Below are 26,404 nucleotides of genomic sequence, written 5' to 3' on the forward strand. Positions count from 1 at the left end.
ATCATGAGTCTCACTGGATCTGGAGTTTTTCTTACACTCTCACTTGCTTGAATCCTGTAAATATGTGAGAATCCCAGCTCTCTCTCTCTCTCTCTTTTTAAAGCAAGTGTGTATCCCTCAAAGATTTGGGAAAGAATTGCACACGTGACCTGGGTATAAGCTACCTAACAACTCAGAAACCTCAGGGAAATAAAAACAACTTCAAACTTATTTTAAAAAAATAAAATAAAGAATCTCATGATTTCTGAGACAATCTGATGGCTGCTCTGCTTGAAGAAGTGCTGCAGTCACCCAGCAGCAAAGCCAAGAATAGGAACATAGGTCAGGTACAGATATTATACTTTTACTGATATATGTGATTGGAAAGCAGTCTATACCCATAACAGAACACAAGTTTAGCGCACACAGACTGGTGTAAAAATGGCAGAACCCAGTCTAAGATTTGTGCCTCTTCCCCAACAAAGGGTGAATGTGTGTTCTGTTTGCTACTGTAGCAGAAAGCCCCCTTTTCCTCTTGCCTGCATTTGCTCTCCCCTCTTTGGATATGTTTCTCTTTTTCTACCTTTTCTTCCTTCCTCTCTCTTTCACTTTAAGATAAGGAATTGTGTTTTAAAATTTGTATGTTTGCATTTTGTATCTCCCCTTGTAGTTTGGTATTATTATCTATTTGTGTGCCATGGCATTTGTAGCTTATATTTTATACTCCTCACCTTTCAACTGAATGTATTTAGTTTCATAAGTAAGTTATACATTGTAACAATGTTAACAAGGGCAGGAATCAAACTGCCCTTCCCTGTATCAGGCTGGCCCCTGAAAGAGCGAGTGAATCAGTGATTGAATGTGTAACGTGATTGCATGTGTAACATAGTAGCAGCCAGCAATTATCACCTGGAAGCTGCAGATCAACCAATGGAAGAACTCAATAGAAGACAATGTAACAACCGGGAAATCTCTAAACATCACTGATCAAGGGCTAGAAGCCCTGGCCTGAGTTAATCAACGCCGGGAACAACTTTTGGGCTGAATATCTCCAGATCGACCACTCCCAGAGCCCTGTTGTAAATTCATCAACGGACTCCCAAAGCTACACGTACATGCGGACGACCCCTGAGGCTGACAGATGCCATCCAGTAGCCACCAAGGGAGAAGTCCCACGAGGGTCAATGACCCCAGGATTGGGCAAACCTGAAAACTGGGGAGTCACCAAAGTCTGCCAGGGACAGATAAAAGGCAGTGAAAAGTGACCCTCAGTGGCGCCCTCTTGATCTCCAACTCGACCAGACCTGTCCAGCCAGAAGGCCCAGCTGGCAACCCCCTTCTCGAAGATAACACCATGCTGAAAGAAGCCTCAATGACAGACTCCAGCGCTTGTAGGATAGGTATACCTGACTCTGTAGCCTGTTAGTGTGTGTGTGTATGTGTGTGCATGTGTGTGTGTGTGGGGACCAGCCCCAAGGTTTATGATTTAACTCATTACAGTGTTTCAATCCGCCTAATAAACTAGAATTTTAAGGATCCCGAGTTGGACATTTGTAGCCAACACTACCAATCTAAACTACACTGCTTACAGAAAACCATGTAACTTCGATCGATTCTGCCTCAGGCTTTTTGAACGTCTGTATTTAGCCATAATGCCCCAATCCTAGCCCTGTGCTTTCTTCATGAGGTCATATGGTCTAACACATGGTAAAGAATACCAAATATTATTTATTATATGCTATATAAAAAAGACATCTGCAAGAAATAAATACTGACTAGTGTTACTCATGTAGTCTCCTGACTGGTGACATAGTGACTATGTCTGCAACTCCTACTAACAATCACCAGGCAAAATATCTCCTCAGTGTTTACTGGTTTTACATTAGCAAGGGTAGGACAAGGAGGAGTATGACTCACTGTGGCCACATCTAGATGAGATGCTACTGCACTGGGGGACACTAACCACGACATGATGCTACCGCACAGTAGTAACAAGCTACTGCACAATAGCTCATTGCTACTGCACAGTAGCTTCAGAAAAAAAAAAACTATGCGGGGATTTTACTATGCAGTAATGCCAGTTACTATGCAGTTATTTAGTACTTGGTTATGCAAGTATTAAATGACTGTGCAGCAACAACTGCATAGTCTGCCGGTTGTATAGACGCGGCCTGTGTGTAGCTGAATGTGTTATGCATTGAAAATGTACGTCAGCAAAGTGAGTGCTGTCTGCTGCACAATAGAATTGTTCCCTTCAAATTCAACAGGGCTAGGACTTTGTCTTCAAACCTGCAAAGAGCCTAGCCCAACATCTGTGACACCAATAAGCAAATCAATATGATGGCCAGCTCATACCCTGTATGTAGAAAGGACCTTTCACATACTGATCCTATGAAGACAGAAAATCAGCTGGGGTTCAGCCTTAGGATGTCTGTGGAGTGGAGCAGGGTGGGAGGGCAGGAGAAGGAGGGGAACTGGCATTGGGTAGGCTAGTTATTGAAAGCCTGTGTTGGCTTGGAACAAACTGAGATCAACAGTATAACATAGTGATACTGCCTAGTGATACTGTCATCTCTGGCTCATGCTAATCTAGCTAGCTCTCCTGACTGTCTATAGGAAAGTGTGGTGATACATTAAGTACAGCTAGTCTATTTAAGTTTTGAATGGCCCCAGCCAGCATCAGAGAACCCTAGAATTATTTGGGTGCCAGGGTTGCGGACCACTTTTGCCTTGCCAGAGTCCTCTGTTACAACATGCCATGTGATCTAGAGATCTTAAAAAGTTTTGAGCTATTAAGAAGCAGATGACAATCCAGAATGTAAGATGTACTAGACTCCATGTTATAGACCTTATTTCTGCATTTTCTCAGCAGACACGCATGTTCAAAACTGCTAACAAAAAACAAAAAAAACAAAAAACAAAAAACCCCCAAACCCAGCAGAAACCGCTTGGAAGTTTAAATCTTGGCCTCCCTGAAGTTAACAGCGAAACTCATTGACTTCACTGGGCTCAGGACTGTAGCCAGACCACAGTTTAATTTGGCCAGCAAAATTCTGAAGTCACTTTGGAGAGAGAGGCTATATTCTCAGTTTCAATTTACAGTGGCAGAAACTTTCTGCACTTGAGATGGACAGAGAAGTAAGAGGGTAGAACAAGGAACCTTTTCACAGCAGATTCTACTATCCTTACCTGTCGCAGACAGTATTAAGAGGCCTACTCAACAAGTAAGGTACAAGCTAACCAAAGCAAAAGTGTTAGAACTCAGACATTGACTTTACTAAGCTCCTACAGACACTGAAGATCATAGGTATCACATGGTCCCTTAATGCAGAGTAAGTTGTAGGGGCAGGGACTGATTTCCCTGCATGTTGTATAAGACATCAAAAAACATTATGGATGCTAAACAAATAAGCTAAGTACAGATGGTCCAAAAGCCCGAGGCTGAATCGATTCAGTCTTCATAGGTTAATCTAAGTTGTACAGATTGAACAGACATTCACTTTTGATTCCACAAATGCAGCTACATGTCTGCAGTGGCTCAGGCCAGAAGCTTAGGTGGGGGGGGGGGGGGGGACAGGGACGGACACACGACACTGAAGCAGACAGCTTGAGCCAAGGCTAGTCCACTTAGCCTGGAGAGGGTGGGGGTTGCAGGGGAGGTGCGAAGCAACCTTGGGTCCTGGGGGACTATGAGTTAACTTGAATCTGGAAGGGATCTGGGATGGAAGTTCAATACATCAATTTAACCTAAATCAGTAAAGTCTGGTACTACACTCATCCAGGTTTTTCTAAAATCGGTTTCAGCAATTTTGAAAGCAGTGTATGCACACTGAACTTCTGTTGTGTTACAGATTTGAACCAGTTTTCAACCACTTATACTACTTTCTGTGTAATTTCTGTCCCTGGCTATAAAAATAATATGTTTTAAGAAGAAGGAAATCCAAATGACTGTAACCCATCAGTTTTGGGAGTACAGAGTCACAGCCAGTGACTGTCTTGAATTCTACTAGAATGTGTAACATAACCATCTGCAGTACTGAGCTAAGATTTGGTACTAGCCACTGCTATTTAGAAAGAAGTTGTGTCCACTTGTTATTGCGCTGAACCCTGCATCAGCATTTTCAACACAGCATGCCTGGGGAAAGGTACTTTTACATAGGATTCCACAGGATATGTGATTATTCTACAGGATGGTAGGAGTTACCCGATCAGATGAGCCTAGTGGTCCATGAAACCCCCCCGCATTCTGTCTCCAACATTCTGCATTGCTAATTCCTGAGCAAGACACTGTTCTGCATTACACTGCCTTTAAACAAAGTCGCAAATCTGAAACAATATACCATAACCCTTGCTCTCTCACTCTCCCTGATCACAAATTTTAGAGATCCTTCCCCCCAAATAACATCTATCTATCTATCTATCTATCTATCTATCTATCTATCTATCTATCTATCTATCTATCTATCTATCTATCTGACACAAATCTTCAAGCACAAGCTAGTGCTGACCAAAACAATAAATATAATCTATACTTAGATTTGATTCTAATTTACAGACATAACTAACCTAGACCCAAACAAAGCTGATGCGGACTCTTACACCTCAAGGGATTGCCGATGGCTAAGCAAAAGGAGTAAAGTGAAAAACTATGAACTCTGCAAGAAATGTGAATTTTTTTTCAGGGACAAGCCCTGATCCTTGAGCCAAGGCTGAAAATGTGGTTGATTCTGCAAGATCTGGCATGGCAGAGAGGTGTTCCTCTCATACAGGCCACAAGACCAAGTTCCTCCATAAGTTCAGCTTCATCAATCACAAAGTAACTGCCAGTCAATCCAGTTCCACCTATTCCATGACTGGAAATTTTCCTGTGTGCCCCAGAGCACCGTGCAGAAGCAGTCACTATTGGGATCCATAATGCAGCACCACCAGGAGGGAGGGAGGAAAGGTCAAGACAAGTTTAAAAATAGCAATTCTCTTGCAGAAATGCACAGCATACTGTGGCAGCGCTAAATATTTCAGGACGAGCACAGTATTTTCACATCTGTCTGAGGAACGGAGAACATGAGACACATCCATTCATGGTGGAATTCTTTTATGTCAATGGAACTAATCTGCTCTGATGAGTGGCCTTGAATGACAGGGTGTAACTCTCTTTGTGGTGGCTCTGATGCATACAGAGATGAAATTCACTCACACCTATGGCTATATAATTGTGCATGTACACAGAGACTGTGTTACTGACTCACCCTTAGAAGGCGGCCTCTCCAGATCTGAATCAAGATGAATTGGCGGAGCAATATAGGAAACTTGCCCATGATGAGCCTGCCCTGTGGACAAATCAAGGGTTTTAGTTTCTACTACGTCCTGTTCAGAGAAGGAGGAGGATTTTATTTAACCAGGCCACAGTCTTAAAACATTACAGTATTAATAGGTTTGGAAACATATTACTTGATTATGTATTTTTTCTTGCCCATAGAAATTCATGATTAAAATTAACTTCAGCTTTAAGAATGCCTCCGACCTCTCAGAAATCCACTACATCTGGGGATGTTTTGTTTCTTCCACATAGACATTTGTTGAAATTTTAGCATTAGCGCTTATATTTCCTCCACACCAGCGATGTCTACACATGCAATTAATGTGACTGAATAAACTCTGGTGCAACTTGAACCAGAGTAAATTAAACCCAACATCACCACCTACATGTGCGTTTAAGTGCAGTAATTTACTCCGCCGTTGGAAAGTACCCATGTCTGACAGGAATATCTGACTGCACTGTAAATTAATCTACATCAGCGCAATTGCCACACACATGTAGATGATGACATTTTAGTATGCAGTAAATTAGTATTCTGAGCAGCAAAGTGCACATGTAGACGCACCCACCTTTTAGCAAACAACAACTCGACTTCCTTTCTCATCACTGTGTTTCTCCTTGGATCCTGTCTGAATTGCTTGAGAAAAAGGCTACTTGCAGTGTCATGTCCTCTTACAAGGAGTTTCCATGACATATGCTTAGCATTTCAGTCCTGAAAGGCCATCCAACAGGCTAGCTTGACTCCAAAAGGGAAATGCATAGTGTCATTCTTTTGAGAACCCTTCAAACTATATGGAGTCATTTACAATGACAAACAGTGACTTGTCAGTTGGTCTACAGGAGACACAATTTTTTGCCTGTACAGTTTACAATCATGCTCCTCAGAAAGGAAGCTGTTTAATTCTCAACATTTCAATGCCATTTCTTAGTTGCTAAGGATGTTGTTCTCCAGCAGATCAAAAAGTAAGCATTTATACTGAGAAACTTTTATTTATAATAAAAACATGTTGTTATAATTCATCTATTTACTGTAACAATTTACAAGGCTGTTAATCTCTTTTTCTAAACAAGGAAAGTTAATGATACATAGATTACGATAACAGCTAGAGTAACCTTCCCTTTTCAAGTAATATTCGTGCTGTAATAAAAGCAGTTGATTCCTCTTATGAGGCACATTCCAAATAATTAATATGGCTCCCTGTTGACATTTGCTGTTGTTGCTCCAAGCAGTTTTCCAGCTAGTGTCATAGAGAGTAGAGAATTGGTGCTTTCTTTAGAGTTCTTTGTAATGATATCCAAGAAGAGTGTACTATGCTGGTACAAGAAATATACTGAAAACATCTCTTCAGGGGTATAAAACATTAAATGCTAAAGGATACTGTCTGCATGGACAGGATATATTTACTGCTTAGCACTTAGCCTGACTCAAGCAATTTGCATTACTAGTCACTACAATAACTGAACATTATTTGGGTTTAAAATCTATTGGTATGCCATAAATGTTATATTTGCTTTTTAAGTGTTTTAAGATCGGAAATTTGCTTCAGGCAAGCCTGTGACAGATAATACGTGAAGGTGCCTTTCCATTCTCATCTACATGTTTAAATCCCAGCTGATGCCAATAGTTAACAGAAGTCATCATTTTGACAACTGCTCAGTCATGCAGCAGAGACAAACTAGTTGCTCTTCATAGATGCTAGGGTTGGAAGGGACCTCAACAGATCATCAAGTCCGACCCCCTGCCTAGGCAGGAAAGAGTGCAGGGGTCAGATGACCCCAGCCAGATGCCTATCCAGCCTTCTTTTAAAGACCCCCAAGGTAAGGGAGAGCACCACCTCCCTTGGAAGCCCATTCCAAATTTTGGCCACCTTTACCATGAAGAAGCTTTTCCTGATATCTAGCTTAAATCTGCTCTCTGTCAGTTTGTGACCATTGTTCCTTGTTACCACAAGAGGCGCCCTGGTGAACAGAGCATCTCCGATCCCTTGCTGTGTACCCGTAATGAATTTGTAGGCGACCACAAGATCAACTCTCAGCCTTCTCTTGCAGAGGCTGAAGAGGTACAGGTCCATCAGTCTCTCCTCATAGGGCTTGTCCTGTAAGCCCCTAACCATATGAGTGACCCTCCTATGGACCCTCTCAAGTCTATCAACATCCTTCTTGAAGTACAGTGCCCAAAACTGGACTCAGTACTCCACGTGTGGTCTGACCAATGCCGCATAGAGGGGAAGTATCACCTCCTTGGATCTATTTGTCATGCATCTGCTGATGTATGATAAAGTGCAGTTAGCTTTGCTGAGGATTTCCTCACACTGATGACTCATGTTCATCTTGGAGTCCACTATGACTCTGAGATCCCTTTCCACTACTGTGCTGCTGACAGGGTCACTTCCCAGCCAGTAGGTGTGCTGGATATTTTTGCGCCCTAGGTGCAGCACTCTGCACTTGTCCTTGTTGTACTGCATCCTATTGTGTACTGTACACTTTTCTAACCTGGCCAGGTCTGCCTGCAATCGTTCCCTACTCTACGGATTGTGCACTTCACCCCACAATTTAGTATCGTCCACAAACTTGGACAGAGTACACTTCACACCCACATCCAAGTCATCTAATAATATTTGAAATGTTGTAACTCCCTCCCCCACCCTGATGCCTTCATATTTAAACATACAATTTAAATTTATGGTTTGCTATTACTTGACAATGACCCTGCTTAGGGGGAAAAATGGTCTCCAAGAAGATATCGAAGTGATGATGTACACAAATTCTTGTGCTGTAACTGTATAGAAAAAATTATGTTTGCAGTCACACTGGTGTAAATTAAGACTAATTCTACTGGAAGTATTAATAAACTCTTCTTCCAGTTTAGCGTGAGTGCAGGGGCAGGACCCTAGGAGTCAAGAGGGATGGCTTTCACATGCAACATCAGAAGTTGCAGGCCAAAATCCTAGGAAAACCCTGGGAGTAAAAGTGATAGGAACTTTTATTTCAGGATGTCAGATTAAATGACCACAGTGGTCCCTGCTGGCCTTCCTAAAGACACTTGGCCTTTTCCATTGACTTCATTAAGAACTAGGAATGAACTCTATGAAAAAGGGTTAGAATCTGAAGGTGGAATCCCAGCACAGTCAAATTCAGTGACAAAACCCCCTATCACTGTCATAGGGTCAGGATTTCACTCAGAATACTAACATTTTTTAATCTTTACCCCTCCAACACTTAGATAAAGGACCAGAGGCCAGATTCAAAATGGGGTTAATGCATTCTCATAGCCTCTTACTCTGAATTTACTACACCTTTCCTCTTATGTGCTGCCCAAATGGTTATGGGCACATGAAGGACCATGTGCATCAGCATACATTTACGCATATTCTTAAAGCGAGCATACGGCTGATTGGACTTCTGTAAAAAGGCACAGACACTCATAAGGCACCCAACTGGTCCAGTTAACTAGACATCCCTAAAGAAACTCACCTGACAGCACCATGTTGTGGCTATTAGGAAGTCCGTGTTTCCATCAATCAGACTGGCTTCTTAGCACAAAACTCTAACATAAACATTGATGTGAATGCTCTCATAGTATGTGGGGCACTTATAACCTTCATTGTGATCTTCCCAATGATTAGTTTGGGCAGCAATTCCAAAAGAAACAGACTGTTTTCCACTGAATACAAGCTTGGTTTGGCCACCTATAGGGGACTTATTTTTCTGTCTAGTCACAACTTTCTGCAATTGCATTGATAAAGGATAAACATTATGTATAAGCCAGTACACGTGTCCTTGCATTTCTAGCATGGACATTCTCTTGGAGTAGTACATTAGGGTAGCAATTGTTCCTGAAAGTTAACTGTGTGTGGGAAGTATCTGAAGTTCACGTCTTCAAGGATACAACAAAGGCAGAAAACATTTTAGAAGCATTAGAAATGGCATTTGTAAGGAGAAAGGCCAAAAAAACACCCATCATGAATGACGAGACAGGCATACCTCACACCAAGAGATGGTTTATAACTTCTGCAACATATTCATTTGTATTGTTATACAGACATGAAATCAACTTTTGTAAGACAGAAGTGTCATGAAGCCGCTTTCTTTCTTCCAAAGTGGGGGAAGAATGGGAAGACAAAGAATGAGAAAGGGCATGAGAATCTTGCAGGAAAGGTAACATGAGAAAATGTAATCGTGAGGACAAGAGTGAGGGAGGGTGCTTTTGTCAGCAAATAGAGAAATGCTGGAAATGAGGTACTGCATTGCTGCCATTAACAGAAGCATTCAGACCAGAGCCAAGCTTAATCAGGGTACCTAAATATATGTCCTGATCAACCAGGAATGAGTTTATTAGCCCATGCTTCTGTAGGTGTTCACTGAATTCTAACCCATCACACAAACCAAAGCTGCAGAGAACTTTAAAAATGCTGCCTAATTCAAAGAGAAGGGTAGGGTCCCACACACAAACCCTTCTTCCTGTTGCCCACCTATGCATCTCTCTGCATAGTATGATGATAATCATAAATCCCAAGCAACAGGCAGTTGGATGTCTCCAATCAAGGTAGAGAGACTCAGAATAAATAACTCTTCCTTTGGAATCCCACTTACAGGTATACATGCCTAAACTCTAGATGAGACAATGCACAACACTGTGATGCCAAAATGCTTTTTTAAATCTGGCACTGAATGCACAGCTGATGTTTCAGTATCACATGGACTTGAAAAGCACTATGCTGATTGACGCTAGCCAAATATCTACCCCACATTTTAGTAGAAGAGTAATACATTGTTTAATCATCAAAAAAGGAACATGCATGTGTACACACACACAAATACGCACACATGGCAAATTCTTGTTTATCTTCAATTCTCAAATAGCACGCGCTCTATCAAAAAACCTGCCATTTTTCTCCCTTTATCTTTATTTTTTTGATCAGCGCTCTTGCAACATCCCCCTCTCTTCTGATTTTCTTAGGAGTTGTGCAGTATTTGTCATTTACTTCAAGCCCCAGCTCATAGAGTTGAACAATGACGTGAGGATCTCTCTCTTCATTAAATAAATACATAAAATTATCTTAATCATCGTTGATGTAAAGAAATTTGAACATTAAAGGCTTAGAAACCAAAAGGCAAATAAAAGGAAATCAACCTTTTGCTTCCACACCCTCGCTGCTGCAACATGACAATTTTGAAGCCAGGCTTACATTGTTTTGAGAGACAACCTATTTTTAATTTGGCCCTATAGACTCTGAAACTTGATAGGGGCATAATCATGACTTGCTAATATAAGGCTAGATTTCACAGCTATCATTCTGGTGTTGAGCACTTATCCGCACAAGTAGTTCTACTGAAGTGGATGGGACTATTTAAGTGAGGGCTCAGAGCTCTAAGTGCTCTGCACATTAACTAGTAATGGGTTAATGAGTGGGAAACCATGGCTGTGTGAGGCAAAACAGTGCTTGAGTTGTAAGTAAGATACTCTCAAAGTATTTGGAGTGCTCTAAAAATAGCTGAACCTTTTTTAAATGAATGGCTTCATTTCAAAAAAAAAAAAAAAAAGGTACCCACCACTGACAAAATACCACAGGTCAAGATGTCTCTTTTGCTGATGGAAAGTTGGGCATGCTTAGCATTATAACAGCTTGCATTGCCTTCTTCAAATCCCATTCTGACTATAACCATCTGGTGTTTCTGAGCCTGACTCTCAGGTAAAAATGTAAACAGCAATCAAACGTAATCATCAAAGTAACGAGTGATAAAGTTGCCAATTTCATCTCTAATCTCTTCATTCGGGTTTCTTTTTTCCCCTTTATCTCATCTGTCATTATTCTCTTCAGCCAAGTTAGCAGTGTCTGAGGGAGTATCACTGTGGCTGCATGCTTGGCTTGCTCAGGAAATGAAGTCAGTGATTGTAGACCAAAGGTCACTCATGGTCCTCTCCCCATCGATGGCAACAGGAAAAGGTGCGGGAGGGGGTTAAAACAGTGGAAGCAAACAAACAGACCTCCGTTTATTTAAATGCACTGCTAAAAATTTACAATTGTTGATGGAAGTAGAATGGGAGGCTGCAAATAAAAGGAAGCCTGTCTTCCTAATCATGACTTTGGCGTGTGGATAAGTACTATGAGTGGGTAAGACCTGGTCTGGTCTACACTACAGTGCACTACACTACAGTGGGCACAAGACGCATACTGTGCATTAGCCTAATAACCCTATACAGTAGTGTGACAGTTAAAACCTGTGCTAACAGCCTACTGTGCAGTGTTATTACGTTAATGCACATTAAGTGTCACAAAATAACCATGCACTGGCACTACTGTACAGTAACTCTAGTTACTGTGCATTTAGTTAGTGCTTTATTAAACAAGTACTAAACTAAATGTGTAGTATCTAAGGCACATTAATGAACATGTGGACGTGCCAGCTATCAACAGAAGTTGCCTTGGTCACGAGTCTGTCATGCACCCAGAAACAAATTTGATATGTTGGCAAAGCTTAGCTTTCCCATTGTCTGAATAAAACCACCTCTCTGAACATGAGTCAGAGATGCCAGCAAATTGCAAAGGTGTAATAACCTGGATGGGTACCTGGAGCTGCTGCCATAGATAGGGGCAGCTGTGACTTACAGACTGTATGGTTATGGCAGCAACTCTTGTTTTCTGCCTGCAGGTACATCTACATGTCCATTAATGCACTTTTACTAATGTGTATTAAATTTAGTGCCTCCAGTATGAGACACTAAATAAATGCACATTAGGCTGCACTACTGCACAGTAGCACTTTTTAGGTGATGCTTAATGCTCAGTAGGCTATTCTACTGTGCATTAGCATATTAGCATGGTTTTTGATGTGCCACTTAAATGCTCAGTAGACTAGGCTGCTGCACATTAAAGCACATGTGTAGACACACCCACAGTCTCTTTGAAAACATCCTCATAAACACAGCAATATCAGCCATTGCTAGCCAACAAAAAGCTGGGACACAGGAGTTTTTCATGCAGACATGGGCTCAGAGGTAGACTTTAGAGGGCTGATGAACTGCAGGAGCTCAGGCATGACATGGGGAAAGGATTGTCAGGTTAGCATAAACATCTCTTCTTTTATTTTTAGGTCTGATAGCAGAGGAATAAACTAGGTAATTATCCATAGTATCTTAGAGGAAAGAACCTTATCTGTAGTGACCCCACTTATGGGCTCCCAATCCCACTCTTAGGCTGAACCTGATCACTAGAAGTGAATTTCTGTGAGGCTCACAACACCATTCATTAAGTGTCATAATTCCATCCAGCCTGCAAATCCTAATTCAGGAACAGCTATCTTAGAGACAACAACAGACACAGCTATCATAAGGCATATCAAATACACTTCTTTTGTGAAGTGCCAAGTCGCCTCAATGACTAACGATGGAAAATGGTGCCTGGACACTTTTATAAAACTCGCCCCAAGTGATTTAGCCATTCTGACTCTGCTCCATCGACTTTCATTTACAGAATAGTATGAGTGTTGGCAACTTTATACATCAATCACAGCAACAAGAGATATAATATTGTGGTAATTTACCTGATCTATTATAGTCAACCTAAAAAAAAAATACAACTGGTTGAAAATATTCTATCAACTGCTGCTAGAGGAGATCCTGAATTGTGCTGACATGTCTTAGGATTGCATTACAAGACGTACAATATTCAGTGTGTTTCTTAAAGCTTCAGCTCCTGGCATCATGCAATTATATAAGAAACAGCTCTTTCATTCTAAATAGTATTTTAGTCAGGATGGTTGCGGAGAAAAGCTGAAGAACATGCACCTAAAAGTTCTAAAATGCAGAAGACAAATTAAAAAAAAAACTTTAAAATCACTAGATTTTGAACAAAAATATTCTCATGATTTTTGAGAGACAACTTCTGACTATTGAATGGTTGGAGATGGCAGTAATGTAGGGATGACGGAAAGAGAACAGAGCCACAAAATACTTTTTCATCTTCTTTACTCAGTACATATTGCATCATTCCAGGTATGTTCACTGTCCTGTTATTAGTTTCATTGTTACCAATTCTGGGCACGTCTACATGTGTATTAATCTGCCGTTGCTACTGTACATTAAGTTTAGTACCACTAATATGAGGTACTACATAAATGTGTAGTAGCCAGTGCTAATGCACAGTAACAACATCACAGTCTTTTTGTGACACGAATGTGCAGTAGACTATTTCTACTGCACATTAGTGCATTCGCACAGTTTTTGCCATGATGTGCAAATGTGCAGACTTGGTCTACTGCACATTAAGCATTTCAGGTAGATGCATCCTGTGTCCTGTTTTTGTGGCTCTTGCACAGAGCAGCAGAAGGGAGAAGTATAATTTTTCAAAATAATAGAAAATGTGATTGAAAAAGAACAAGGCAAATATAAATGGAATTAGAAGCAGGTGTAGTTATTAGAAACTATTTTAACTTTAATAAAAGTAACTGAATTTCAAGCTGGTAGTATCCTTTTATACATCTCAAAGGATGGGAATTCCATGGGTAGACATTTCCCCAAACTATCAGTTTTTATAATTGGAAATATTTTCCTATCACTTATTCTTCTCTGAACTCACTCCAGGTCCTAGTAAAGAGATATTCAAAATTAATCTATGTTGGATATATTTTCCTTACAAAAGCACTTTCATGGCCATCCTTACAGTAGTATCTGAGTGCCTTCTGGTTAGCAAAGTGTTTTATCCTCACAGCAGTTGTTGGAGGTAGGTGAGTATTACCCCTAAATCCAGATGTCATACAGTAGAGTAAGTGGCTTGCCCAAGGTTAGAGACTGACTCTGCCTGTGGAAGAGCCAAAGATTGAAGAGAGCTCTCTTGAGTACAAACCCTATCCAGGATATCAGCTCCTAATATTTCCTTGCTGCCTTTGCATTTACCATTTGCTATAGTGTCAGATCACAAACTCTTATCCAGTTTACAATTCAGTATTCTAATGTCTTCTGGCACTGCTGTTCACCCGTCCACTGTTCTAGACACATCTCTCAAATATGCTATCTCGTGTTTCTCAAAATAGAATTTCATTTAATTTCATGCTTAAATTTCTTATAATTTATCAGCTTCTTTGTATTTTTTTCTTTCCTCTTGGTTGTTTTCAGCACATATGAATTTAACATCATCTGTGAATTTAATCATCACAAATGATGCTTTCTTAATCTCTCCTAGATCATTAATAAAGTTAAGTGCCAGGGAATTTAACAGTGATTCTTGCATCATTATTTGCAGACCTTCAATGGTTTTGATGCATCAACATATTCACAGGCAAGCCAATTTGAACAAATATCATAAAAACATTTCCCTGAGTCACTGTAGCAAATGTTTAACTAAAATATAACTATATGACATTATATTTCCTGGATTCCCTTCATCTTCTATTTTAATAATTGTATTTTAATAAGCAATCCAGTTTGAGTGCAGGTTTGTTTTCTTTATAAACCAGTGTTGCTGTTTAACTGCGATTCTGTAATCCTCTAAATGTTAACAGGATTTTTCATTATTTGATCTAACTGGGGAGTAAATTTCATTTTGCAGAATTGCCTGCCTCATTATTCTCTGGATCTTTGTAGAGCAATGTATTTTCTTTCTTTACTCGCCCTTTGTAAATTCCTTAGTGTTCAACATTTTCTTTTCTGATGGGCTGGTAAGCTTGTTAGCAAATTCCCCATGTGCTTCATTGGAATTCATCCAGATCTCTTGATTTGCATATATTCATTTTGTTTTTTTCCAAATAACTCCCTACCTGCCTTTTCAAAGGCTATTTTTACAACTGCTCTTTTATTCCTCCATTGCCTACATCTCTCTGTTTTAAGGCTCTCTTTTTTAAAGATATGTCAGTTATATTAGAGTTTGCACTGATTCCATCCACCTCCTCATTTATTAATGCAGCCTGTACCTTCTATATCTTTTTCACTTATAAATAAGGTCTTCCTTTCCCCTTTAATTCTTCTGATTAGTCTGATCTCCTTCAGCTTATTTCCTCCCCCTGCCATTTTTTCCCCTGCTGGAAGCCCTACATGGCTCCCATCTAACAATATAAGAGATACCATAGTGGGTTAGAGCATAGGTCCATCTATACCAGTATCTTGTAGTTCACAGTGGCAGAGAGCAGATGGATGCCAAGGGAAAGAGTATTTGCACAGGGTATATCCGGGCTGTTCTGTCTCCTGCCCCTCTTTCCCTATAGCTTGCAGCATTCAAAGACCCAGGAAGCCATCAGTAGGAAGCTATAGCCTTACTATCATATTTAATGTGCACTCATGTACCTATTTTGCATTAATCTATTCAAATTTCTTTGGAATCCGGTAAAGTTTTCAGCCTCTGTAACACCTTGATCAATGAGTTTCACAAGTACACACTGGGCACGTCTACATGTGTGTTCATTAATGCACTTTTGCTAATGTGCATTAAATTTAGTACCTCCATTGTAAGGTACCAGAAAAAAGGCCCATTAGCCTATTTTAATGCATATTAGCAGAAGTGCATGTTTTTTGTGCCGCTTTAATGTGCATTACAATAAGCTAATGAGCATTACAGTGCACCTGGAGATGCACCCACTGTGTGGGAAAAAATAACTTCCTTTTGTTTCTTTTAAACCTTCTTCCTAATAATTTCATTGTCTCCCCTAGTTTTAGTATTAAGAGAGATGATACATAGTAAATCCCTTTCTCCAAACCATTCATAATTTTGTAGATTTTGATTGTATATCCTCCCCTGCCACCTGGACATCCTTTCTCTGACCTGGAAAGTCCTAACTTATTTTATTAGTCCTCATATGGAAGTATTTTTATGTTCCTGATTATCAGGGATCCTGGTTTTCTCTGATTTGAAAAAATCCCCAATTTTTGGATTAAAAAATAACCCCAAATCCACATTTTTCCATGATTAAAATGAAGCATCACTATATATAGATAGGCAACCCTCGCTTAGCGCTCTTAATTGGTTCCTGAAAATCGAGCCTTAAGAGAAACCAAAAGTATTTGACGACCCAAGTTGGTGACCAGAATTATTTCTAATGACCCAAGATGGCGACCACAAGCATTATAACAGAACTTGCTGAGCGCTAAGTGAAATCAGGTATCAATTTCAAATGAGCGTTATAGCAAAATAGTGCTAAGTGAAACAGTGTTAAGTAGGGGTTGCCTGTATATACATATTATTGACATTTCATTTTAATCATGGGAAAACGTGGATTTTGGATTACTTTATTTAATCTGAAAATTGTGGATTTTTTTAAATCAGAGAAAACCAGGATCCCTGCTGATCATTCTTTTTTCCCTTCTATGCACCTTGTCTACCTTTATTACCCTTCTGAAGATGGGAGGGGAGTGAGACCAAAACTCGCACAGTATCTAAGGTGTGGGTACTGGGTACAATGTGGATTTATACATTGGCATAATGACATTTTCTCTTGTGTTTTTCAATCCCATTCATAATAATTCCTAACATTCTATTTTCTTTTCTGACCACTGCTGAATACTGAGCTGATATTATCAGACAACTATCCACAATAATTCTAAGATGTCTTTCCCAAGCAGTAAAAGCTCCTGTAGCGCCCATTACTGCACATGTGCATTGCTTTGCATTTAACAATATTAAACTTCATCAGCTGTCTTGCTGCCCATTCACTCAATTTTGAGAGAACTTTCTGCAGTTCTTCACAGTCAGCTTTGCTTTTCACCTACTAAAGAATTTGGAGTCATCTACAACTTGGACACCTCATTATACATTTCCCTTTCCAAATCATTTACGGATACATTAAACAGTACAGGGATATAAGAAAACAACTGTTTCAAAAAATGAATCTAAGGCTATGTCCAAACGAGCAGGGACACGTTTGCAGTGGCACAAATTGCATCAGCACATACCCCTCTGCACATGCACTTTGTTGCAGGACAAATTGTCCCACAACGAGCAAACTGCCCTTGCCCAGCTCCTCTTGGCTCTCCCAGAAGTCTTACCTGGTGGCATGCTGAAGCAACAGGGGCAGCACAGAGGCCTGGCCAGCAGCCAGACCACTGCTCTGGATGGCCCAGCCTCCGTTTGTGTCAGCGCCTGCTTGTTTTATGTACCCTGAGCCACTTTTGTTTTGTGGGGGGAAGGGGACAGGGGGTTCCTAGGAGGAAATCCATGGTGCACGTTTTAATGTTTATTGCATGCAGCTTGTGGCACCACAAAGAGGTTTGTGGTGCCACAAACTGCACACCATTGCTCATCTGGACGCGGACTCAGCGCATGTTAATTCTGTTCTTTTGCTATTTAACCTCTTACGTTTTGTGACAGGAGTGATGGCAAGTTTAAAATGTGCACAGCTGGAACTGGAAAGGAACAATATTAGAAACTAAACCCACCTTGAGGCTACAGAGCTCATGTGCATAATTCAGCTGATAGAGGTAGATGTGAAAGCAGGAGAATATGGTCCACTGCACCATTCCCATAGATTCTGTGGCCTGATCTTTGATTAACACTGACAGCCTTGGAAGGTTTGCATGCATTACTACCTCTCTCACGCAGATGTCCTGTAAGGCACTTGGTAATGCTGGCTTTGCATGGATAGAGATTGCAAAAAGCAATAGTCTCAAATGAACAAGTGTGCTGAGAATTTACCAATCCAGATTTTATCGTTTTTCTCAAATTAAGCTAGTCATTTGGCCTGGATGGATGATGCACTTACACCTGCATAACCAGTCTTTTTAGGTGTAAAGAAGGAACAGACACACACCAGCATAAAATATTTAAATCCAGTGCTCAAGTAGGGGTAGAACTATACCAGTGTGAATTATATTGTGTACATATCCTCTGCCCACAGCATTACCTGAAGTAGCCATTTGCTGAATGCAAACTATTACTTTGGTGATTGTCAACCAGGGTGCCCTGGGGTGCCTTGATATCCTTTTAAGGGTGCTTTGGATGCCACAAAATATTAGCACTGTTAGGTGTGTAAACATGATTCACAAGGTAAATCCAGAGATTTCAAATAGGAATCCACAGTGTTAAAAACATTGTGACCTATTCTGGTCTGTCTGTGTTCTTTGCAAGAGAAGAATTTCCCTATTATTTTTCTGTAGCCAAAAACTGAGTGACAATGAAGAGGTGGCATTTGCTGAGGGGTCCCTTGAGTCTGAAACGGTTGGGCTGTGCGAAACAGCACCATTTCATTTCAACTTCCATTTTGCCATTTCAAAGGGACAGTGTCTCATTTTGCTGTTTTGAAAACACTGTTCCGTTTCGTTTCGTCAAAACTGTTTCGAGGTTTCACCCATAGGCTACAAAGTGGCATCACAAAAATGCCTATAACTTTGTCATTTCTTTCCTGATTCGAATGAAAACAGCAGAGATGGTAGCCTGTGCTGGGGCCACAAAGCCTACCAAGTTTCAAGGAGATAGATGCAGGGGTTTCTGGGAAACTGCACCTCAAGTTGCTGAGAAGCAAAAAACTTGTGACGTGTGTGACCTTGTGTATGTGTGTTAAGGTGCAGTGGGGTGAAAACTTGCAGGGATGGTAGCCTCTTCTGAGGCCATGAAGCCTGCCAGGTTTCAAGGAGATAGGTGCAGGGGTTTCTGTGAAACTGCACCTCAAACTGTACAGAGCAAAACTCATGTCACTTGTAAGTGTGAAGACACAGAGAAAGCTCAGCTCAAACAATGCTTTTTATGCTGTTTTTCCATCCCTCCCCCAGAGCACTGGGATCGGAAGGGACCTCAGGGACAGATCATTGTCACTGGCCAGCTACACAGTCAACATCAGAGCAGACCTTCCCTCTTCTTCCTCCTCCTCAGTTTCGGTTTAGCTGCAAGCAAGCCCGGTTTCGAAACTTGAAATGCTTTGAAACTTTCAAAATGTTTCAAGTGCCCTCATTTCATTTCGAAGCTGTTTCGAAGCATTTCATTTCATTCCATTTCAATTTCGCTGTTTCAAGCTCGAAACGCATCGAAACAGCTTCGAAATGAAACACCCATCAAAATTTTGCAAGCCCTATTGAGAACCACTGCTATTACCTGATCTCCTGCCACCTTGTGTAAAAGCACTGTCATAGCACTTACTGCAAACAGCTACCCTGCAGATCTGTACTCAATATGTTTTTTGGCTATTACTTTCAGTGCTGTTGTAAAATGAGCATACTGGAATCCACTGGAAATGTAAGGGCTCTATGCATGTGTACTGTTATTCAGAGATGTGAATGTAATAGTATTGTGTATAGGGAGCCAGAGACCATTTCCTCATTTCTCAGCAAAGGTCGTTAGGTGATCTAAAGAAGAAAATCATAGAACTAGAACGGGCCTCCTGGACTAATGAGTCCAGTCAACCATACCTCAGCTTCCCAAACAGCATTAGAGTTGGAACAATATCTATCAATTACTAGAGAAAGCTGCCAACTGAGTCAGGATGCCTGTTGGACGTCAAGCCAGAGCTGGGATTAGAATAGAGAAAGTGCTTCAAAGGAAAGAAGGGTGGCTGTGCCTTAAGGAAACGATCCTTCGGGCACAAAGCAAGACGATCCCCGTGCAAGGTAAAAGAGGGAAAGGGGCCAGGAGGCTTCCCTGGCTGACCAGAGAAAATCCAGGGCAGCCTAAGGGCCAAAAGGGGAGCACATAAATAGTGGAAACGGAGAGATCACCAAAGACGAATATACCTCCTCTGCTCGTGCTTGTAGGGAGGCAGTTAGACGGGCCAAAGCTACCATGGAGCTGAGGATGGCAACCCAAGTAAAAGACAACAAGAAATTGTTTTTTAGATATATAGGGAGTAAAAGGAAGGCCCAGGGAGGAACAGGACCCCTGCTAAATGGGCAGAAACAATTGGTGACAGACAGGGGGGACAAGGCTGAACTCCTCAACGAGTTCTTTGCCTCAGTGTTCCTAAGCGAGGGGCACGACAAGTCTCTCACTGGGGTTGTAGAGAGGCAGCAGCAAGACGCCAGACTTCCATGCATAGACCCTGAGATGGTGCAGAGTCACTTGGAAGAACTGGATGCCTTTAAGTCGGCAGGCCCGGATGAGCTCCATCCGAGGGTGCTGAAGGCACCGGCCGACATCATTGCAGAGCCACTGGCGGGAATATTTGAACGCTCGTGGCGCACGGGCCAAGTCCCGGAGGACTGGAAAAGGGCCAATGTGGTCCCCATTTTCAAGAAGGGGAGGAAGGAGGACCTGGGCAACTATAGGCTAGTCAGTCTCACATCCATCCTTGGCAAAGTCTTTGAAAAAATTATCAAGGCTCACATTTGTGAGAGCCTGGCAGGGCAGATTATGCTGAAGGGAAACCAGCACGGGTTCATAGCAGGCAGATCATGCCTGACCAATCTAGTCTCTTTTTATGACCAGGTTACAAAACGCCTGGACGCAGGAGGAGGGGTGGATGTCGTATACTTAGACTTCAGGAAGGCCTTTGATACGGTATCCCACCCCATACTGGTGAACAAGTTAAAAGGCTGTGACTTGGATGACTACACAGTCCGGTGAGTGGCGAATTGGCTGGAGGGTCGCACCCAGAGAGTCGTGGTAGATGGGTCGGTTTCAACCTGGAAGGGTGTGGGCAGTGGGGTCCCGCAGGGCTCGGTCCTTGGACCGATACTCTTTAATGTCTTCATCAGTGACTTGGACGAGGAAGTGAAATGTACTCTGTCCAAGTTTGCAGATGACACAAAGCTATGGGGAGAAGTGGACACGCCGGAGGGCAGGGAACAGCTGAAGGCAGACCTGGACAGGTTGGACAAATGGGCAGAAAACAACAGAATGCAGTTCAACAAGGAGAAATGCAAAGTGCTGCACCTAGGGAGTGTCAGGACTTAGGGCAGCCGGCCAGCAGCTCTCCCTGACTCCCACCCGGGCAGATAAAGGTCCGGGGCCTTAGAAGGCCGTTAGGCAGGTACTTGTGACGCTTGGAGTGGAATTAATTAGGCGGACGCTTATCGGTTGTAAAGCAAGATTATTTATTCACGCCGTCAAGGTGGTGAATAGCGGAGGTCAGAGATATTTGGTTAGTTACAGCTTAAGGTTCGTAGGTCATAGGTCGGTCTGCATAAGAGTTCTTTGGTCGGGCAGATAAACGGAGAAAAAAGTTGGTGATTTACGTCTGATAAGGTCGAGACGGGGGAGACTGACAAGTGATCCATTTGTCAGTTATTCTCACGCAAACTTTCAGAGGTTTTTTAGGTGTGTGCGCGGAGGTCTCCCGTTCTTCACGGAAGTGAAGACAGGTTTTATTTGTGTAATAGCCAATTGCTTTTCGCCACGTCGTAAATTTAATTAGAATCGCCAATTACCTAGCAGTCTTTGCTAGGGTGTTATCATAGGGACACTCCCTGTTTTTTCTGGCCAGTTATAATGATTTATGTACAGCACAGAAGGCTAAGTTTTATCTCTGTTAGTGGTGCAGTAATACATTTCTTTTTGACATGCGCAGCAAAAAAAAAGCGGTTATTATCATTATTGTTAACCCTTAGTTAACCTAGTGCAGAAAAAAAAACTGTTTTGAATGGTTTTACTTGTTTGTGACATAGGCACTACTTAATTTGGTTGTGACAGGGAGAAAAAATGTCCAGCACACCTACAGCCTAGGAAATGACCTGCTGGGTGGCACGGAAGTGGAAAGGGATCTTGGAGTCCTAGTGGACTCCAAGATAAACATGAGTCGGCAGTGTGACGAAACCATCAGAAAAGTCAATGGCACTTTATCGTGCATCAGCAGATGCATGACAAATAGGTCCAAGGATTTGATACTTCCCCTCTATCGGGCACTGGTCAGACCGCAGTTGGAGTACTGCGTGCAATTCTGGGCACCACACTTCAAGAAGGATGCGGATAACCTGGAGAGGGTCCAGAGAAGGGCCACTCATATGGTTAAGGGCCTGAAGACCAAGCCCTACGAGGAGAGACTAGAGAAACTGGACCTTTTCAGCCTCCGCAAGAGAAGGTGGAGAGGCGACCTTGTGGCTGCCTATAAGTTCATCACGGGGGCACAGAAGGGAATAGGTGAGTATTTATTCATCAAGGCGCCCCCAGGGGTTACAAGAAATAATGGCCACAAGCTAGCAGAGAGCAGATTTAGATTGGACATTAGGAAGAACTTCTTCACAGTTCGAGTGGCCAAGGTCTGGAACGGGCTCCCAAGGGAGGTGGTGCTCTCCCCTACCCTGGGGGTCTTCAAGAGGAGGTTAGATGAGCATCTAGCTGGGGTCATCTAGACCCAGCACTCTTTCCTGCTTATGCAGGGGGTCGGACTCGATGATCTATTGAGGTCCCTTCCGACCCTAGCATCTATGAATCTATGAATCTATAAGAGGAGAGGTGAGATATTCAGTGATGTCTCAACAGTACAAGCTTCTTATACAACTGAGTTACGTGCAAATGCATAACTAATGTCTGGCAGCACTGCTGTATGAGCAGAAAAAACAATAACACAGGCTAAACTTCCCTCAGAAAGTATGATTTCCACTTTGAATCTGTCATAACAAACAACATACCTTAACACTGACAGAAATAAATGCAAAATGGCCTTTCCTAACATACAAATTGTCTTTTAATTGACAGCCATTGCACCAAAGGCCATAGGTCAGTTGATCCACTAACAGAGCTTCAAATTTCAAATTGGAACTGCCTATATATTCAAGGCCAATTTGTCAAGGTGTAAATTAGCACAATTCTTTCACAGCCAAGGAGTATTTCTGATATAGTTCTGTCCCTCAAACCACCAACCTTCCTCCCCCACAATATTTACTTTTTATACATATGCTGCCAGCAGCTTCCATCTTGAAATACAGAATAGGGAAATGCAACTGGAGATGTTAAACTCTACTGCATACGCTTCATGATGATAGTGCGTGCACTACTTTCATCTATCATTTTAAATATTGACACAAACAATGCCATAAACAATTCTGTGTACACTGCGTGCCATACATGCAATGGAAAACTGAAAAGTACATCTTTACAACAAACTTATCATACCCAAAACTTCTGTTTCAGCATCAGGACATGATAATGTAATGAAATGTGCCTGTGCAGACCCACACAGAATACCATGAATTTCAAAGGAGGTCTGTCTGGTAGCAATGGGTCCCACAATCAGATCAGAGAGCAGGAGGGGAGCCAATAACATCTGAAAAAGAGAGTAGCCTGATTATTTAAGAAGCAAGGATTTTTTTTTTTTTTTTTATGTGTGATACCTTTTATTGGACCAGCAGTACAGTTTGGAGAAAACCAATAAAAAGTATCAGCCACAAAAATCCTTGCCCTTCACTTTTTTCCTGAACCATCACAGCAACATCACTCCAGCATTACCACTGACTATTTAACTCACTGTGCAGCTGCAGCTCCCAGTGACTTTAGTGGCACCTGTAAATGTGCAAAGGTTTAATTTAAGAGTCTAATCCAAATGGATGTCAGGTGAGACCTGTGCTCCTAATATCCTCAAGTTCTTTAGATAATATTCTTTTAAATATGTCATTCATTTTTTTCATGATATTTTTTTCTTGTCTAGGTGAGCCTCAAGCCTGTGTTGAGACTCAAATAATTTGCTTTATTTCCTCCATCTCTCTACTAAGGATCCAGGAATTTTGCGCTCCCACAGCTCCCAATAAATTCAACCCAGAGCAGCAGGGACCAGCTTAGCAAAATGTCTGGAAAGATTTTGTGCTTGCCACTATAATTAAATTATGTTAAACACCTCCTATTAGAAAACTCTTCTCCCCCAGCCCAGTGCTTCTTTAGTAATTGAATCTCAAGTGAAAATTATCCCTCTGGCTCTTGCAGAGCTGGAAAGTTTCAGGCAGTGACAGTCTTGTCCTCCTGACCTGACCCCTAGAAATGAGGAGCATGCTGCAGCCTGCGAAACAACACATTCTCTTCACATTGCTCTCTCTCCCCAGAGGACTGAGCCAGAGAGCTGACCTGCAGGGCTTCATGTTTTCTAAGCTCTGCTTCCAAAGCTTTCCCAGCATGCTAAAAGAAACACAACACGTTCAATTATTCTTCCACTCCCAGATGTGCTTGCTATGCTAGGAAATATCACTCCCCAGTCACTTTTCCTGGTACAAAAGAAAAAAAGGCATATATGCAGAGGAGATGAAGGCGCAGAAGGATCTGGAGACCAAAAGACATTATCTGAAACTTGAAGGAGACAAGGAGTACCTGAGAATGGGTACAGTGTAGAACCAGTTTAACTGCTGTTAACTTAATTAAGCCCATCCCATCCTGAGATATTTTCTCAGCTAAATCTCAGAAATTGAACTTCATCTCCAAATCAAAGAACCAAATCATGCAATTCTTTCTCAGTTCATTTTCAAGGCAACAGTATTCAGACCAAAAAAAAAATCCAGGGAGCAGTCTTGTGTTACCTAAAATGAGCATCAAGCCCAGTGAATTTGGTTTCAGATAAGACTGCACATTTTGGCGCTTACAAGTTAAAGATGAGGGTGGAAACAATCCACGGCATCTAGTCTGTCTCCTGTCAATGAAAGATTGGTCCCTATGGTACATTTATTAATGTTTAATTCAAATTAGGTTTAAATGTCCCAAGGGACAAATATTCCACAAGTTCTCCTGGGATGCCACTTAACAGAGCTCATTGTGAGGAAGATTTCCCTTATAATCTGCCTACATTTTCCATTTCTTAGTAAGATCCTGTTTCTCCAACTTCCACCTCCTCATATCAGCCTAAATAGCTCCTCTCCCTGTCTGGTATTTAGCCCTTAGTAATATTTGTTTACAGTTATGTGCCTACAGTAATTGTGGCTAATTCCTGCTTTGACTCAGGCAACACTTTAATCCCTCCTTTCAAACCAGTCTCCCAAGGTCCCCTTACCATTTCTGTTGCTCGTCACTGATGTGCCTCAATTGAGTTGACACTTGCTGCCTGAACTGAGGGTGTTAGTGTTGATACAGGTATACAGGTTGTAACCATATTGGTCTACAGGCAAAGCAATCAGAACTCGTGGCAGAGATGATATCTTTTATGAGACCAACTAGATATTTGCAAAAAATATATATTTGCAAGCTTTTTGGTGCACACACTATTCTTCAGTCATAGGAGAATGCAAAGATTGTAAAATTTCTCCTAGGTGGAAATGAAAATTCATATTTCACAGGAGAGCTGAAGGTGTAGGATCTCCTGGTTGGAAATGTTCATTTTGTGCAAATTAGGCTTAGGTGAACGTTGGAATAGTCTTTTTACCTCAAAGCTGTCTGGTGGCAAGCAGGATGTAGAATTATGTTTCCTCCTGGTTATGATTTTTCAGATTTCTCAGGTGAGTAGAAAAATGGAATGCTCTCCTGGGCAGGAATTTCTTTTCTTTTCCTGTCCAGGAGTGCATTAACTCTAGCCAAGGATTTCTGGGTTTTCCAATACTGAAAGGACCATCAGTAAACCCCAGTCAAAACCCCCCAGCCTTAGCTGTGGCCAACAGCCCAGTGCTTCAGAGGAAGGTGAAAAGTCTCCCAATAAGCCAGTAGCATTCATAAGGAGAAATTAAAATCTGTTATTGGCCCCTAGGGCAACCTGCAGAATCCCTAAAGCAAGGGACTGTCAGATACCTACCCCACTGCCAGAGACAATGTCACATTCACTAGGCTAGACCAGAGGTTGTCAAATGGGGGTACACATATTCTCAGGGGTACTTGGAGAGGGGTTGGGGGTATGTGTGGGTGGGTGGGGATGGAGTGCTGCCACCACTCTGCACTGCCACCTCCCAGGAGCAGGGCTGAAGGGTGGGGGGATGAGGGCAGCGATCCCCCTCTGCAGGCCACACAGGTGCTGTCCAGCCGGCCGGACATGGTGGGGAAGCTTGCACATGGGGGCTGCCACCATGTGTAAACCTCCCCCGCTCCGTGTCCTGAGGCTGCCACCCCACTCCCCATCCCGCTCCGCCAAAAGCGTACCCAGAACGGACACACACCTTTAAAAAGATTGAAAACCCCTGGGCTAAACTATCATACCCAACCTCATTTGCAAAAGTACATTTCTTCAAGAGGAATGTCATTTTCAGGCAGACAGACAGGGATTACATCCATATGTCTCCATGTGGATCTTATTCCCTTCAAACTGTTTCATACTTTGTGCTGCCATGAAGAACTGCACAATCATGTCTGGTGTGTT

At 41.9% G+C, this 26,404-nt stretch overlaps 1 protein-coding gene across 12 annotated transcripts in view; it reads right to left on the reverse strand.

Annotated features, from left to right (window-relative positions):
* The window catches only part of ADGRL3 (adhesion G protein-coupled receptor L3), a 904,177-nt gene that overhangs the window by 258,952 nt on the left and 618,821 nt on the right, over positions 1 to 26,404 (reverse strand). For 10 of the 12 annotated variants that reach the window (XM_059722208.1, XM_059722204.1, XM_059722203.1 and 7 more), the window contains one exon: positions 5,226 to 5,306. The exons of the other annotated variants lie outside the window; for them this stretch is intronic. In XM_059722208.1, coding sequence (XP_059578191.1) covers positions 5,226 to 5,306 — 81 coding nt within the window. The remainder of the gene's footprint in view (positions 1 to 5,225; positions 5,307 to 26,404) is intronic. 12 annotated transcript variants of the gene reach the window in all.

Source organism: Alligator mississippiensis, chromosome 2 (genome assembly GCF_030867095.1).
Source record: "Alligator mississippiensis isolate rAllMis1 chromosome 2, rAllMis1, whole genome shotgun sequence".
Classification (NCBI taxonomy): domain Eukaryota; kingdom Metazoa; phylum Chordata; order Crocodylia; family Alligatoridae; genus Alligator; species Alligator mississippiensis.